The sequence below is a fragment of the Schistocerca nitens genome, chromosome 7 (genome assembly GCF_023898315.1).
Source record: "Schistocerca nitens isolate TAMUIC-IGC-003100 chromosome 7, iqSchNite1.1, whole genome shotgun sequence".
NCBI lineage: Eukaryota > Metazoa > Arthropoda > Insecta > Orthoptera > Acrididae > Schistocerca > Schistocerca nitens.
In genome coordinates, this window is record NC_064620.1 from 635,698,791 (window position 1) to 635,713,262 (window position 14,472).

The 14,472-nt window shown below is 43.3% G+C and overlaps 1 protein-coding gene across 1 annotated transcript; it reads left to right on the forward strand.

Moving 5' to 3' along the window:
• Positions 1-269: 269 nt before the first annotated feature.
• LOC126195805 (mucin-7-like) lies at positions 270-7,427 on the forward strand. Its single transcript, XM_049934440.1, has 3 exons — positions 270-501; positions 5,878-6,072; positions 7,264-7,427. The coding sequence occupies exons 1-3, from the start codon at positions 270-272 to the stop codon at positions 7,425-7,427; spliced, it is 591 nt and encodes a 196-aa protein (XP_049790397.1).
• The last annotated feature ends 7,045 nt before the right edge of the window (positions 7,428-14,472 follow it).

Consider the following 14,472-nt stretch of genomic DNA (forward strand, 5'->3'; position numbering starts at 1 on the left):
GTAATCGTTTAGCACCTTGTTTTTGCACCAGTAAACCACGTTCTTGCAGTACCGAGTTGTATTACCTTTTCCCGTTCCTCCCCACGCGCCACCTACCAGGCGGGATACAAAAGATGGCGACGATCAGGGACTAAAACTTTTTTTTTGCCTTTCCTATCATTTCCTTTTTTGCTCGGTACTGCTTTAGCTTTTTTGTGATTTCCCAGTGAGACCGTGTGGATGTATGGGTGTTCCCACCATTCGCTATAAGGCTTTCATTTGTGTAAACTATGGCTTTGCCCCAGGAACAGTCTTCGCTGTCCGATCTTGTCCACTTTCAGGCTCAGAAAATGACGCAGCTGCTCGCTGCCATAAATGGACCGGTCACACAACAAACTGCAGCTACTTCGGCGCCGCCTTCGCCGACGGCACCTCCATTTCGTGCCTTCAATCCTGACTGTGAACGCTGGCCAGAATACATCGCCCAGCTCGAGGCACACTTCGCAGCTTACGACATACCAGGTACCGGGCGGCTTGCCTTTTTCATTGCCAACGCGGGTGTTGTGTTGTACCGTGTGCCCGTGAAATTGTTTCCCACCACCCGCCTAGAAACTAAAACGTACGACGAAGTGATTGATGCCTTGAACTCCCACTTCCGTGACAGGGTAAATGTGGTAGCTGGACGTTACAAATTCTTTCATCTCCGGTGGGGCCCTACTCACAAGGGAACCTCCCCATCGCACCCCCCTCAGATTTAGTTATAAGTTGGCAAAGTTGAAAAACTGAACACAGATCAATAGAGAAAACAGGAAGAAGTTGTGTGGAACTATGAAAAAATAAACAAAATATACAAACTGAGTAGTCCATGCACAAGATAAGCAACATCAAGGAGAGTTTCACCCCACGAGCGCCGTGGTCCCGTGGTTAGCGTGAGCAGCTGCAGAACGAGAGGTCCTTGGTTCAAATCTTCCCTCGAGTGAAAATTTACTCTCTATTTTCGCAAAGTTATGATCTGTCCGTTCGTTCATTGACGTCTCTGTTCACTGTAATAAGGTTAGTGTCTATGTTTGGCGACCGCACCGCAAAAGCGTGCGATTAATAGACGAAAGGACGTGCCTCTCCAATAGGAACCAAAACATTTGATCGCAAGGTCATAGGTCAACCGATTCCTCCACAGCAAAACACGTCTGATATTTTCTATACGACACTGGTGACGGCATGTGCGTCACAAGACAGGAATATGTTGTCGACCCACCTAACTTGTACACTTGGCGAATGGGTAAAATGATTCTTCTACCTTGCCCGATTTAGGTTTTCTTGTGAATGTGATAAATCACTCCCAAAAAAGTGATGAAAACAAAAGAGTTTGTCATATAAACTGAAAATAAAAAATTAAACTTTTCAGCCGAGGGAAGACTTGAACCAAGGACCTCTCGAACCGCAGCTGCTCACGCTGACCACGGGACCACGGCGCCCAAGAGCTCACACTCTCCTTTATGTTGCCTATGTTGCTCATGAACTACTCTGTATATTTTGTTTATTTTTTCATAGTTCCACACAACTTCTTCCTGTTTTCTCTATTGATCTGTGTTCAGTTTTTCAAGGCCTATCCACTGTGCCAACTTATAACTAAATCCGAGGGGGGTGCGATGGGGAGGTTCCCTTGTCAGTATAATAAATCTTGGTTAGCGGACCTTCAGAGACTAACTTCTGTGATTTTAATTGCTCATGTGGACGCTCATATGCAGATATAATGATTAGAGACGCTATTGCGCAGAACGTGGCGGATCACCGAAAAACCCGTCTTTGCAGGAAGTAGTGGACTTGCTAGACAGACGAGATACTTTAGACATGGCTACTTCCGCGTTCGAGGTGACCCCGGGTGTGTGTACTGTTAGCGCGGCACAACACGTGCCCTCCAAGCCAGCCGCGCCGCGCCGCTCGCGCGCACGTAAACATGGTTCAAACTAGGCAGCCTCTAACAAACTGAAATCATGTCCGAACTGCTTTCGTGCCCACCCACGGGGACAGTTGCCCATCCCGTCTAGCAGAGTGTTATTTTTGTAGTTAGAAGGGACATGTACAAGCTATGTGCAGTAAGAGAAACACTAATTCACAACTTGTCTCCCGTTCGCGTGACTCGCGTGGGCGCCACCGCAACGTCAACCGCCATGATCAGGATTCACATCAGCCTATGGACGTTAATGCCATTTATTCCAAGCCTTCTGCTTCACGTGCTTCATCAGCTCGTCGTGTGCATCAAGTTTTGGCAGACACTTCCCCTCGAATTCAGCGCGATGCGAGGAAACTTTTTGTGACTTTGAACATTTGTGGACGTTCTGTTCGCATGCAGCTGTACACTGGTGCGTCTGTTTCTTTACTGAACAAATCAACGTATGACTTGCTTGGTTCGCCCCGACTTCGTAGTTCGCATTCCACGCTGACTGCATTTACTGGACAGGAAATCTCAGTGCTCGGCGTGTGTAGTTTGCAAGCCACGTATGGTGCAACGACCCGTACAGTGTCTTTCCATGTGCTCGGCTCTAGTGACGCTAAGAACATTTTTGGCATTGACGCATTTGAACTTTTTGGCCTCGCCATTCAGGACAATGTACTTTGCACCAACGCTAGTGACCATGCAGACAGTGTTGCCGCACTATGCGATGATTTTGCTGAACTCTTTTCTGATGGCCTTGGTTGTGCCACAGAGTTTGCAGCGCAAGTTGTAGTTAACAGTTGTATACCAATGCTGTATGTTGCACTGGCCAACGCCAATGGGAGGGGTCAGCGACTGACCCCCACAACCATCACACTTTCTCGATGTAGGATAGATCACATTACTTATGTTTTTCCATAATTTTGGCAGATTAGAAGATTAAAATGTTAATTATTATTACTGGGAAATGGTTTGTGGGACATTTTAGTAAAAAATAAAGTTTTTTTTACATTTATTTGTATTAATTTCACAATTACAAGGCTTACTCAGATTCACATTCAGAACATTTTACAATACGATCTACTACCTCTTTCTTGGTGTGTGCAGGGCAGATATACTTCCTGCAAGAAGTGCAAGCCTTCATGTACTTATGGTCTTTGCTTCTGGTGCGTAAGTAACAGCGTCCTTTCTTTGGCAGATTATGCACAGCTGCACATGTTACTTCCCGTCGCGGCTCCGTAACGTTGTTTCCCCTGCTCACAGCACTTTGATTTTGATTACACTCATACCCAAAAGTTGATAACGCTGTAGTGTATTTTGAGTGTAGGCCTACAGCATTTTGAGCGCGTCTTTTCATGTTTAGGTCACAAAGTTCACGAGCAAGATCTTTCAGGTACTTCTTTCTTCCAGAACTCTTTATCGGGTAATTCTTTGTCCATTCCTTGTGTGTATCTTTAAATACAACATAAGAATTGTATGCTGCAATGTCAATCGAATTGAAAACACGGCCATTGGCCATCGACGCGTTGCTCGACGGCAGCTGTACGTTATTACACACTTTGTACAATTGTAGAATAGGATGATGTCTGGCTTCTCTTCCGTCACATTCATATCATGATATTAGGTTGACAATACTATAACAACCTTTCATATTTTAGGCACGTAACTGACCAAAGTGGCATCATCACTAAAGGAAAATCGGATTGTTCCCAGTGTAGCTTTTTTTTAGAGAAACAGGACAGAGTTCTGTAGGAACATCGCGTTTGTCACTTCAAATACTACCAACTGTAGTTATTTTCTCTTTCAAAAGATCAGATGCGAGTGGATCAGTAGTGAACTTTCTGTCCATGGTAACATTTCTTCCAGATTGTTTCAAGTTAGACATTTCAATCAATCTTCTAACTATTTCAGGGCCACTGTTATGGTTCTTCTCATTAGCGTGCTTTCCAGCGTAGAGATCCGCAGTGAAGCAGTATTTCGTATCTGAATCACATAACAGGTTCATCTCTATTTCATATTTTACTGGTTTTGTTGGAATATATAGCCTGAATGGGCATCGCCCATGGAAGGTCACAAGTTCTTCATCCACTGTGATTGACTCACTAGGATTATAAAACTCGGGAAATTTACTATCATGTTCCATATATTCCTGACAGGAGCAAATTTGTCGGTCTGTCTTCTAGCTGCTCGAGTTAGAGTTTCATCAAAACGCAAGCATTTCAGTAGAAGCCTCAGTCTATGCTCCGAAAATGAAGCTCGGTACATCTGAAAGTTTTCTTTACTAAATATATCACGTAAACTGTCCTTGTTCTGTCTATGGACTCCAATAAAATTCCAATTGCTGACACACTATCTTCCCTTTCAAATGCTTTCGATTTTTTTATGAAAATATCTTCAGATGATTCCCTAAGATTTCCGAGCTTTTGATTGGTATATATCAAAATTTTATCCAGCATGTTATCATCGAAGTACATGAGAAAAGCTTTACCTAGTGTATCAGGTTTTATCCCTGGCCCCGTCAGGTATGATATGGAAGAGAAGCTCTTACGTAAATCAAAGGAGGTGGTCTGTTGCTAACGTAATGAGAACCCCAAAATGAACTAAGACCGGTATTACACTATCAAATTTCTTTGTCAAAGACATTTGATGGTGTAATAGGGAACTTTGTCAAATGTCGTCCAATATTTGATCAAATCTAGGGCCTTGCTTTAGATTTGATCAAAGAAGTCGCTTGTCTTCTGCTCACTGCAATGTGACATGTTACCACATGGAGCGCTAGCATCGCTGCATTCTGTCGTCTTTAGTGTTTTTATAAACATTTCGGGTGAATACAATTGGTGTGTGCCGACAACTACAATATTAATAGAGATGTATGAAGCTGATGAGGCGCTTTACAACGTGAGGCACGCTGAATACAAAAATAGATTACGAAGATTGGAGACCTGACCCGACCTGACCCAACCCTCTCCTGTAGCAGGGAATCGGAGTGTTACAGTGAGCCTGTCTTCTGCAGATGTAGCAGTTCTTAAGTGAATATTGTGCTTTGTGATATGAGGATACACTTCATTCAGCACATACAGAAATGAATGCTTATCCATTCTTAAGTAATTGATGTACGACTTGACGTCCTTCACTATAAGCTCACGTAACAAGTTTTGTTGAGTGCTTTTATCGTGTCGTCGTAAAACCCACGGCTTCACCCAGCTATGTTGCCTTCAGGTCGCACCCCTGACGAACATTTGCAGGATTTGCATGCCTTGTTTACTGTGCTTTTGCAGGCAGGACTAAAGTGTAACAGGGACAAGTGCAAATATTTTCAAACTGAGATTCAGTATTTAGGACATATGATTAATGCACAGGGTATCCACCCCTCGCCGTCACATCTCAGTGCGATTAGAGACTTGCCAGCACCCAGGAACTTGAAAGAACTTCCGTCTGTGTTGGGCAAAATTACGTATTATATTCGGTTTATACCAAATGCAGCGCAGATTGCTGGCGTCAGCCCCGTGCTGACCCAGTCGAACGGCGACGCTGAACGCTTTGTGCGTACGTTTAAGTCGCAGATGAGCAAGTTGCTCGCCACGCACTCTCGAAAGCGCGCACTCTGGACTTTCCTGGCTTCCTATCGCTCTGAGCCGCGCGGCACCCATTCCCCAGCGGAATTGTTACACGGCTGTGCCCATCGGTCGCTCCTGCAGCTATTGCACCCGCCGCTGCATGCTCCTGCTGCTTCGCATCGTTCTGGCTTGGCGCCGCACGATTTGGTATTCTATCGCGTTTTCTCTGGCAGGCAGCACTGGGAGCAGGGGCGCATTCTTCTCCAGCTAGGCCGCGCCTTATTTGTCATTTCTGGTCCCTCTGGCACTGTCAAGTGACGCCGAAATCAGATTCGTTTGTGCTGTCCTCGGTTTTCTGCTGCCGGTTGTTTTCTGGCACGATTGGAGGCTTCGCGGCTTGTGCAGCCACGACGGCGCCTCCGCCGCGGGCGCGCCTGCAGGCGTCGCCGCTGCCGGTCCGGTCACCTGCTCCGGACGGACACCTCCCGCCGCTGCCACGTTCCTCCGCGGTGCCAGAACCGATGGATGCTGAGGCTACCTTCACGACGCCGCCACCGTCCACGGAGGTCGTTGCTCTGCCTCCTCCTCCGAACATACCCAGTAGCGGTGCATGGCCTGGGCAGGTTTTCCACGGGGCGTTTTCCTCGCGAGCAATTCAGGGTAACGGGTGGACAGCGCGCCCCGGCAGTTCCGCTGTCCGCACCCACAGCTGCGCCTCCCTGGGTCCCTCCATCCGCCACCGGAAAGCATACTCCACGACGGCACATCGTTTCAGGGGGGAGGGATGCGGTATCGATAGCATTGATGCCACGGAACAGTTTCTCAAGTTGGCTCTACGAGAGACACCAATGACAGCGCACTCTAGCCGGTGCTGTCGAGGTCTAAGAGCTCCGCGACTGCTTCGCCCAATTTGTTCAGGTGCAGCCAGCCAGGACACTGCTTCAGCATCGCAACTACGTACAAAATTATGTAATCGTTCACCACCTTGTATTTGCACCAGTAAACCACGTTCTTACAATACCGACTTGTATTGCCTTTTCCCATTCCTACCCACGCCCTGTCTCCCAGGCGGAATACAAAATACTCAATAGATGAATTCTTAGATATGAAGTAATAACTGTAAAAAAATTAATTAATTATTTTGTATAAAGAAAACTTATGTTAAAGTGACACGTTCCACATCATTAGGAAATGTCATTCATGATCTATGGAACAAGGAGGTAGTATGTATGTATGGTATGTATGTATTGTATGTATACGAGAAGCAGAAGTTCGGGTATATGTTCGAGGCCATCTATGCTGAAGAAGGGGGTGGTATACAATTAGGGATGGAGCAGGAGGAAGCATTTCAACAATTGCAATATTGCAGTACCCTGATTTTAGTCAGGAGTTCATTGTTACGACTGAAGCTAGCCACAGTTCTGTTGGGGCCGTAATGAGCCAAGGCAAAGTGAATAGTGCTGTAGTTGTTGCTTCTGCATCCAGAACATTAATTAAGGCGGAACAGTCATACAACACTATAGAAAGGGAAATGTTAGCCATAGGATGGGCAGTTAGACGTTTTCGACTATATTTATTTGACGAAAATTCACGATATGTACGGATATAAGTAGTGTTTCAGGTTTCTCGATTGTCAACATTTACATTAAAACTAGAAGAATATGGTTATCAATTTCTCTACAATAGTGGCAAGCGAAGTCAGATTGCAGATGCCCTCTAGAAACATAATCTAACAACGAAGACAATAAAAGCAATGTGGGAAAGGCAATTAGGCAATTGAAACAGCTGCAGGGGATGTGAATACCAAGACCATCCCTGAGGTTGTAAGTGGCAACAGTAATGGGTCGCATGGAGAAAAGGAGATAAATGGGGCCAGCAACCCAGGCCACATGGATAATAAACGTACACAGGCCATGGCAGGGGTCACAGCTGTGAAGGAATCATTGCTAGACTGAATCCAGAGGTAAAGAAAGCGAGTCTAAAAGAGTTCCGCGATTCACAAACTGGTGGCCATCAGGCAAGAGTTAGAACTTACGAAAGGATAAATAAATATTGTACTTGGGAAGGTATGAAAGCAGATACAGAGTAGTACATTCGCCAATGTGAAAGCTGCCAAAAGAATTAGATTATCCAAAATAAAACCAAAATGCCTATAAAGGTACGTTTACACTGGGATACATGTATCGCGACATGTATGAGCGACATGTCAAGGTACGTTTACACTGGGATACATGTATCACGACATGTATGAGCGACATGTCAATTTGACATGTCGCGATACATCACCTCATACAAAAATTCACAGAACTTGTATGCGGACCCTCCAGCTCATACATGTCGCGTATACATTTTGTATATCGCTTTTTGGCCATATACGCGACATGTATGAGCGACATTTGAAGAACTCGCGCATGCGCAGTACTATCATTTCCTGTCGTCTTGTCGACTGCCGCTTATTTCGACGATTAGCGCATGCGTAGTACCAGGCTCTTTGGCGGCTGTTTGAGTTTTGAAGGTGCCGACTGTCGTTTCGACGTTAATGTATCTGCATAGAATATCAAAAAGTGCCATATGCAACATTATTCTTCGTGTTTGCGAGGCCATTGTGCAAGTTTTATCCCAACAAGTGAACGTAAAAGTTTTATATATATATCAGAGTATGTAATACATTATATAATTTTTTCATGCATCTGGCACGTATATCAATGTTTTGCTATTATTCCGGCGGCCTCGCGTGATAATGTTGACAACGGATGCCGACAATCGTGTGTGAGGCGTTGGCATTAGCAATCGCGCGACAGTGCAAATGTTTTGTCATGAAATCTTCGTTTTACGAGGAATCCCCAGTGGCTAAAAAACGAAGTGTTACTGCCAACTGATCCTCTGGTGGAATCACTTCCCGAAAGTTTGTGTTGGTTTTGGACACAAGAGGAGCCACAAGTGATAACAAACTGCGGAAATCCTCCATACTCATCCTAACATAATTTCTAAAATATGCGCCATCCTCTAGCGTTAATTCGCGAGAAACTCTCTGTGCCACCATCTACGCTTTCTCCGCCTTTTCTTTCTATCATCTTCCAAAAGAGCAAGTGTATCAGCACATAAAAATGTGAAATCTTCCAAATCGTCGTCGGAAGCTATCGCACAGTGATACATATCAACCAGTGTAAACGCACGCTCATACATGTATGAGATTGATACTTGTCAACTCATACAAGTCGCGATACATGTCGCAAAGTCGCATATACATGTATCTCATACATGTACCGATACAAATCGCAGTGTAAACGCACCTTCAATTTGACATGTCGCGATACATCACCTCATACAAAAATTCACAGAACTTGTATGCGGACCCTCCAGCTCATACATGTCGCGTATACATTTTGTATATCGCTTTTTGGCCATATACGCGACATGTATGAGCGACATTTGAAGAACTCGCGCAACTCCTGTCGTCTTGTCGACTGCCGCTTATTTCGACGATTAGCGCATGCGTAGTACCAGGCTCTTTGGCGGCTGTTTGAGTTTTGAAGGTGCCGACTGTCGTTTCGACGTTAATGCAGCTGCATAGAATATCAAAAAGTGCCATATGCAACATTATTCTTCGTGTTTGCGAGGCCATTGTGCAAGTTTTATCCCAACAAGTGAACGTAAAAGTTTTATATATATATCAGAGTATGTAATACATTATATAATTTTTTCATGCATCTGGCACGTATATCAATGTTTTGCTATTATTCCGGCGGCCTCGCGTGATAATGTTGACAATGGATGCCGACAATCGTGTGTGAGGCGTTGGCATTAGCAATCGCGCGACAATGCAAATGTTTTGTCATGAAATCTTCGTTTTACGAGGTATCCCCAGTGGCTAAAAAACGAAGTGTTACTGCCAACTGATCCTCTGGTGGAATCACTTCCCGAAAGTTTGTGTTGGTTTTGGACACAAGAGGAGCCACAAGTGATAACAAACTGCGGAAATCCTCCATACTCATCCTAACATAATTTCTAAAATATGCACCATCCTCTAGCGTTAATTCGCGAGAAACTCTTTGTGCCACCATCTACGCTTCCTCCGCCTTTTCTTTCTATCATCTTCCAAAAGAGCAAGTGTATCAGCACATAAAAATGTGAAATCGTTCAAATCGTCGTCGGAAGCTATCGCACAGTGATACATATCAACCAGTGTAAACGCACGCTCATACATGTATGAGGTTGATACTTGTCAACTCATACAAGTCGCGATACATGTCGCAAAGTCGCATATACATGTATCTCATACATGTGCCGATACAAATCGCAGTGTAAACGTACCTTAACGACAACTCCTGAGCATGTTTTTGAAAGATGTGATGTCGACCTTGTAGGTCCCCTCCCGTAAACAGCTAAAGGTAATAAGCACATCCTCACATTTCAGGATGTACTAACATAGTTCCTAGTTGTGGAACCTTTTGAAAAGCAAGATACCGAAATGGTAGCAAGAGCTCTAGTGGAAAGGCTTATTTAAAGTATGGCACACCATCCCTGCTACTGAGTAATATGGGTAGCAACTTTATTAGTGAAGCAATGCCAGGAGTACGCGAACTATGGCGTACAGAGAGGATTCAGGCGACTTGCTACCATCCACAGATTAATGGCGCGTTAGAAAGAACACGAGATGACTGACTTCGCTTGACATGGTTGCTGCACGACGTGCCAGCGCCAAAGTCGTTATTTTCACATAGGTAAAACAGAGAAATCAAAGTCTAACTGGACAGTTAGAAGAATACAAAAACGTGGAGTGCTAAATTTTGTTGAGGAAATAAGCAAAAACAACTATTAATACTAACAAGAGAGCAGGTTACCACAGTAAAAGCAACGGTAACTTGTTTTAATCAAACAGGAAGCTCCATAGCAAAATATGAACAGGTTATCACACAGGGAATAAAAACACTTCAGTCAGCACGTAATACATGTAGAAAATCACATTGACTGAAGGTTGCAGAGAGCTGTTATACTGATAACCATTAATGGGCAGCTAATCCGGCTAATTATTGCAGTTGTAAATACATAAGAAGGTACAGGAGTAGATATAAAGAAACAGTTGTTTACATATATAGCACCAGAGAAGGGAATACTGTTAATAGATGATGCAAAAAGACACTATGTGGAGTTAAATAATGATCAGCTGTTATATAAACGGCAGATCAGAGTCACAGAATTTGCAAGAAAACATTTCTTCTTTTGTCTACCTTTGACTGTGACGTGTGGAGCTAGGACGTTATAGCCCGTAACTGAAATACCTGCAGATTGTATCCAAAAGTACATAGTGTTAAATGAAAGTGGACACAAATAAGAGGTAACAAATAGCTATTTGTAGCACCAAAAGATGAAGACCCTACAGTGTTATGTAGTGATGATAAACCTACTGATGGAGCTATTCATGGTATGGGACACTCAAATATTAACAGGGACATAAGAATTTGCATTGCTAATCAGGAAAAAGAGGAATATAACAGAACTTACATTGAACCTGCCTGTTTAACATGTAGTGAGACAGTTAAATGATTTAAATGCAGCAGGGCATAAACTGGACGAATTGGAAAACAAAATATTGTATCAACACAGGAATACTTTTAGTGGATTTTCATTATGCAGCATACCTGTTTGGAGTTATCTAGGGTCAAGCATTGCAATCATGATCATAGCATAGTGCATCTGTAATCATTGAAAATGCTGTAGAGAGTGTTTTCAGTTCACGTGCAGAACATTGGGTGATGATTGTTGTAAGAAACTATGTGTAAGGAATAAGATTGTAAACCAGTATTAAGTAAAGAATTTGTAACATATCAGCCTGTTCGAAGAGATTTAGGAGAAACTGAGGAAATCGTATTTGAAAGAATGCCATTCAGATGAGGCTAGAAACAGTGATAATGTAATGTATGAAACAAATGTTGGAACAATAAGACACATGGAAAATGTAAAAAAAGAAGACAACTCTTAATTTTAACATCAAGAACAGATAAGAGAGAGACAGGAAAGAGGTAAATAAGAGAAATTTATAACTGTGTGATAAGAGTTATGACAGCATAGATAAAATGACATTTTGTGCATCCTTGATACGGAAGAATTCATGATGTGTTTGTACACTTGTTCGCCCACTGCTTGAATACTGCTGAGCAGTGTGGGATCCATACCAGATAGGATTGATAGAAGAGATAGAAAAGATCCAACGGAGAGCAGCACGCTTCGTTACAGGATCATTCAGTAATCGCGAAAGCATTACGGACATGATAGATAAACTCCAGTGGAAGACTCTGCAGGAGAGACGCTCAGTAGCTCGGTACGGGCTTTTGTTGAAGTTTTGAGAACATACCTTCACCGAGGAGTCAATCATTACATTGCTCCCTCCTACGTATATCTCGCGAAGAGACCATGGGGATAAAATCAGAGAGATTAGAGCCCACACAGAGGCATACCAACAATCCTTCTTTTCATGAACAAAACGAGACTGGAATAGAAGGGAGAACCGATAGAGGTTCTCAAGGTACCCTCCGCCACACACCGTCAGGTGACTTGTGGAGTATGGATGTGGATGTAGATGTGTTCATAATAGAAAGATTTCGTGTCTACCCTTTTACAAGAAAGAAAGTATGATGTATTTTAGATCATGATGTGCAAAGTGTATTGTGAACTGTATATTCATAAAGCAGCTATAGAAAACTGTTATGTATCTCTGAATAAATAGTAGTTTATGATTTGCTATTGGTAAAAATAATTGTTGTGTGTTAATGTAAGCCTTGTAAAGGAACTCAGGATAAGAGAATTTGTGGATCCAATGGAAAGGAAATGCTTTTTTCAACTGCACATATATTCAAAGAAATTATGGAAATTAAGGTGAAAACTTAATGCTGCAGTGTTTTGGTGTGAGTGCTACTAACCGAATGGATTTTGAAGGAAGGATGGATGAAAGAAGAAAAATGAATAATTCTATAGAGGACAATGTAAATAAAGAATCAAATCCAAAAGGCATAAACTAACACATTTGAGGGAGAGACTACAAAAAGTTTCCTCTGGTAGGGAGTTATTGCATATGTGTCGCGAAAGAGTAGCGTGAAGTACTGAGAGTTTATAGCTAAGAGTATAATGTTGCACAAGGTGTGACAATAAAGGAGTAACATAACATCAGCAGGGATGCTAGGAAGCAGCTTTAGCTTCCACCCCCCCCCCCCCCCAGGTGTGGGATGCAAGTCTATATAAGTGGTACCCCAGGCGCTGGTGGGGGATTCTAATTCCGATCTCAGTCTGCCTCAGACCTGGACCACGTTACTCTGCCCCCGGGATGGGACTTAAGTTTCTTGTAGCACTGCACAGAGTACATGCAAGATCACAAACATAGTCAATGTGTTAGTGCCTTGTAGGATTCAACTGTATTCTCCAAACCAACTTCATTGCTCAGTCTCAGTTATTATTCAGAGTTCCTCATCCTTTTCCCCCATCAAGTTACACACACACACACACACACACACACACACACACACACACACACACACACACACACAGAGTTAAGAGTAACTGCAACTGTTTTTACTGCTGTTACTTCACATGAACCATGGACCTTGCCGTTGGTGGGGAGGCTTGCGTGCCTCAGCGATACAGATGGCCGTACCGTAGGTGCAACCACAACGGAGGGGTATCTGTTGAGAGGCCAGACAAACATGTGGTTCCTGAAGAGGGGCAGCAGCCTTTTCAGTAGTTGCAGGGGCAACAGTCTGGATGATTGACTGATCTGGCCTTGTAACATTAACCAAAACGGCCTTGCTGTGCTGGTACTGCGAACGGCTGAAAGCAAGGGGAAACTACAGCCGTAATTTTTCCCGAGGACATGCAGCTCTACTGTATGACAGCATGGAGAGCTGCATCAAACCAGTTTATGGACTGAAGACCACAACAACAACAACAACTTCACATGACAAATTTAACTTCCCTTATAGAACTGTGTGAAAGGAATAAATGGAGACAACTCCACAGATCTTACCAATTTGTCTGCGATAGCACATCATGAAAGTAATCTGCTCTTGCTAGGCAAATCGCAAAAACATTAAATGTATTCAGAGTTGCAAATGTGGACAGCCATCAGCTGTATAATGGAATGACGACGATAAAAATTTGTACCAGACTGGGACTTGTACCTGGATTTCTCGCATATCAAGGGCGGTCGCCTTACCATTAGACCTCCTAGCATGACCCCAAGACAAGTCACAAACTTCCACATGTCATCTAACATGTGCCATATTCCCAACTGTGAATACATTGCATGTGCTTCACTAGGACTGTACTCCCTGCAGTGCTGTCCATCCACACATGCTCCCATATGTGAAGGAACATTGCACCATACTTCTGAACAACACAAGCACTGAAATATCATAAATGGAAAATATTACAAGATTCCGAATTGGACACAATATGCCTCTCTCTGTCCATTTATTTTGTGTTAAGTAATCCGCACTAAGCAACAGATATGGAAATAGCACTTTGAGATCAACTTTTGGTTACAGGACTACAGGGTGGGTGAAAGTGGGAAATGAAAGGATGGATTGGTTCCAATAAACAAGTGGGGAGTGGAAGGACAGTACATTGTCATCTCTCTTTCCGATTGTTGTCTTGGATGAGATATGACTATGGTGCCAGCAAAAACTGGAGAGGACCAGCTTCAGAAACAGATGAAAAAGATACTGTGAGAAGGTAAGGAAGAAATTACATGCAAGCAAATGCGAGAACTAAAGAGATAGATAGACCAACTACCAAAAAAAGGAATAGTGGTGCACAACTAAAGAAGGTGGAAAGGAAGTACTTTGGGAAGTGTGATAGAAGAAAATGGAAGAATTGAGAGAGAGATTAGTGAATGTAAACGACAGGCAGAAGCATTCTTACAAAACATTTGGAGCATTGTTTGGAACAAAGACGTTTGCCACAAAATAGCAATGAAGTAAGATAGATTTTACAACATCCCAATACAGA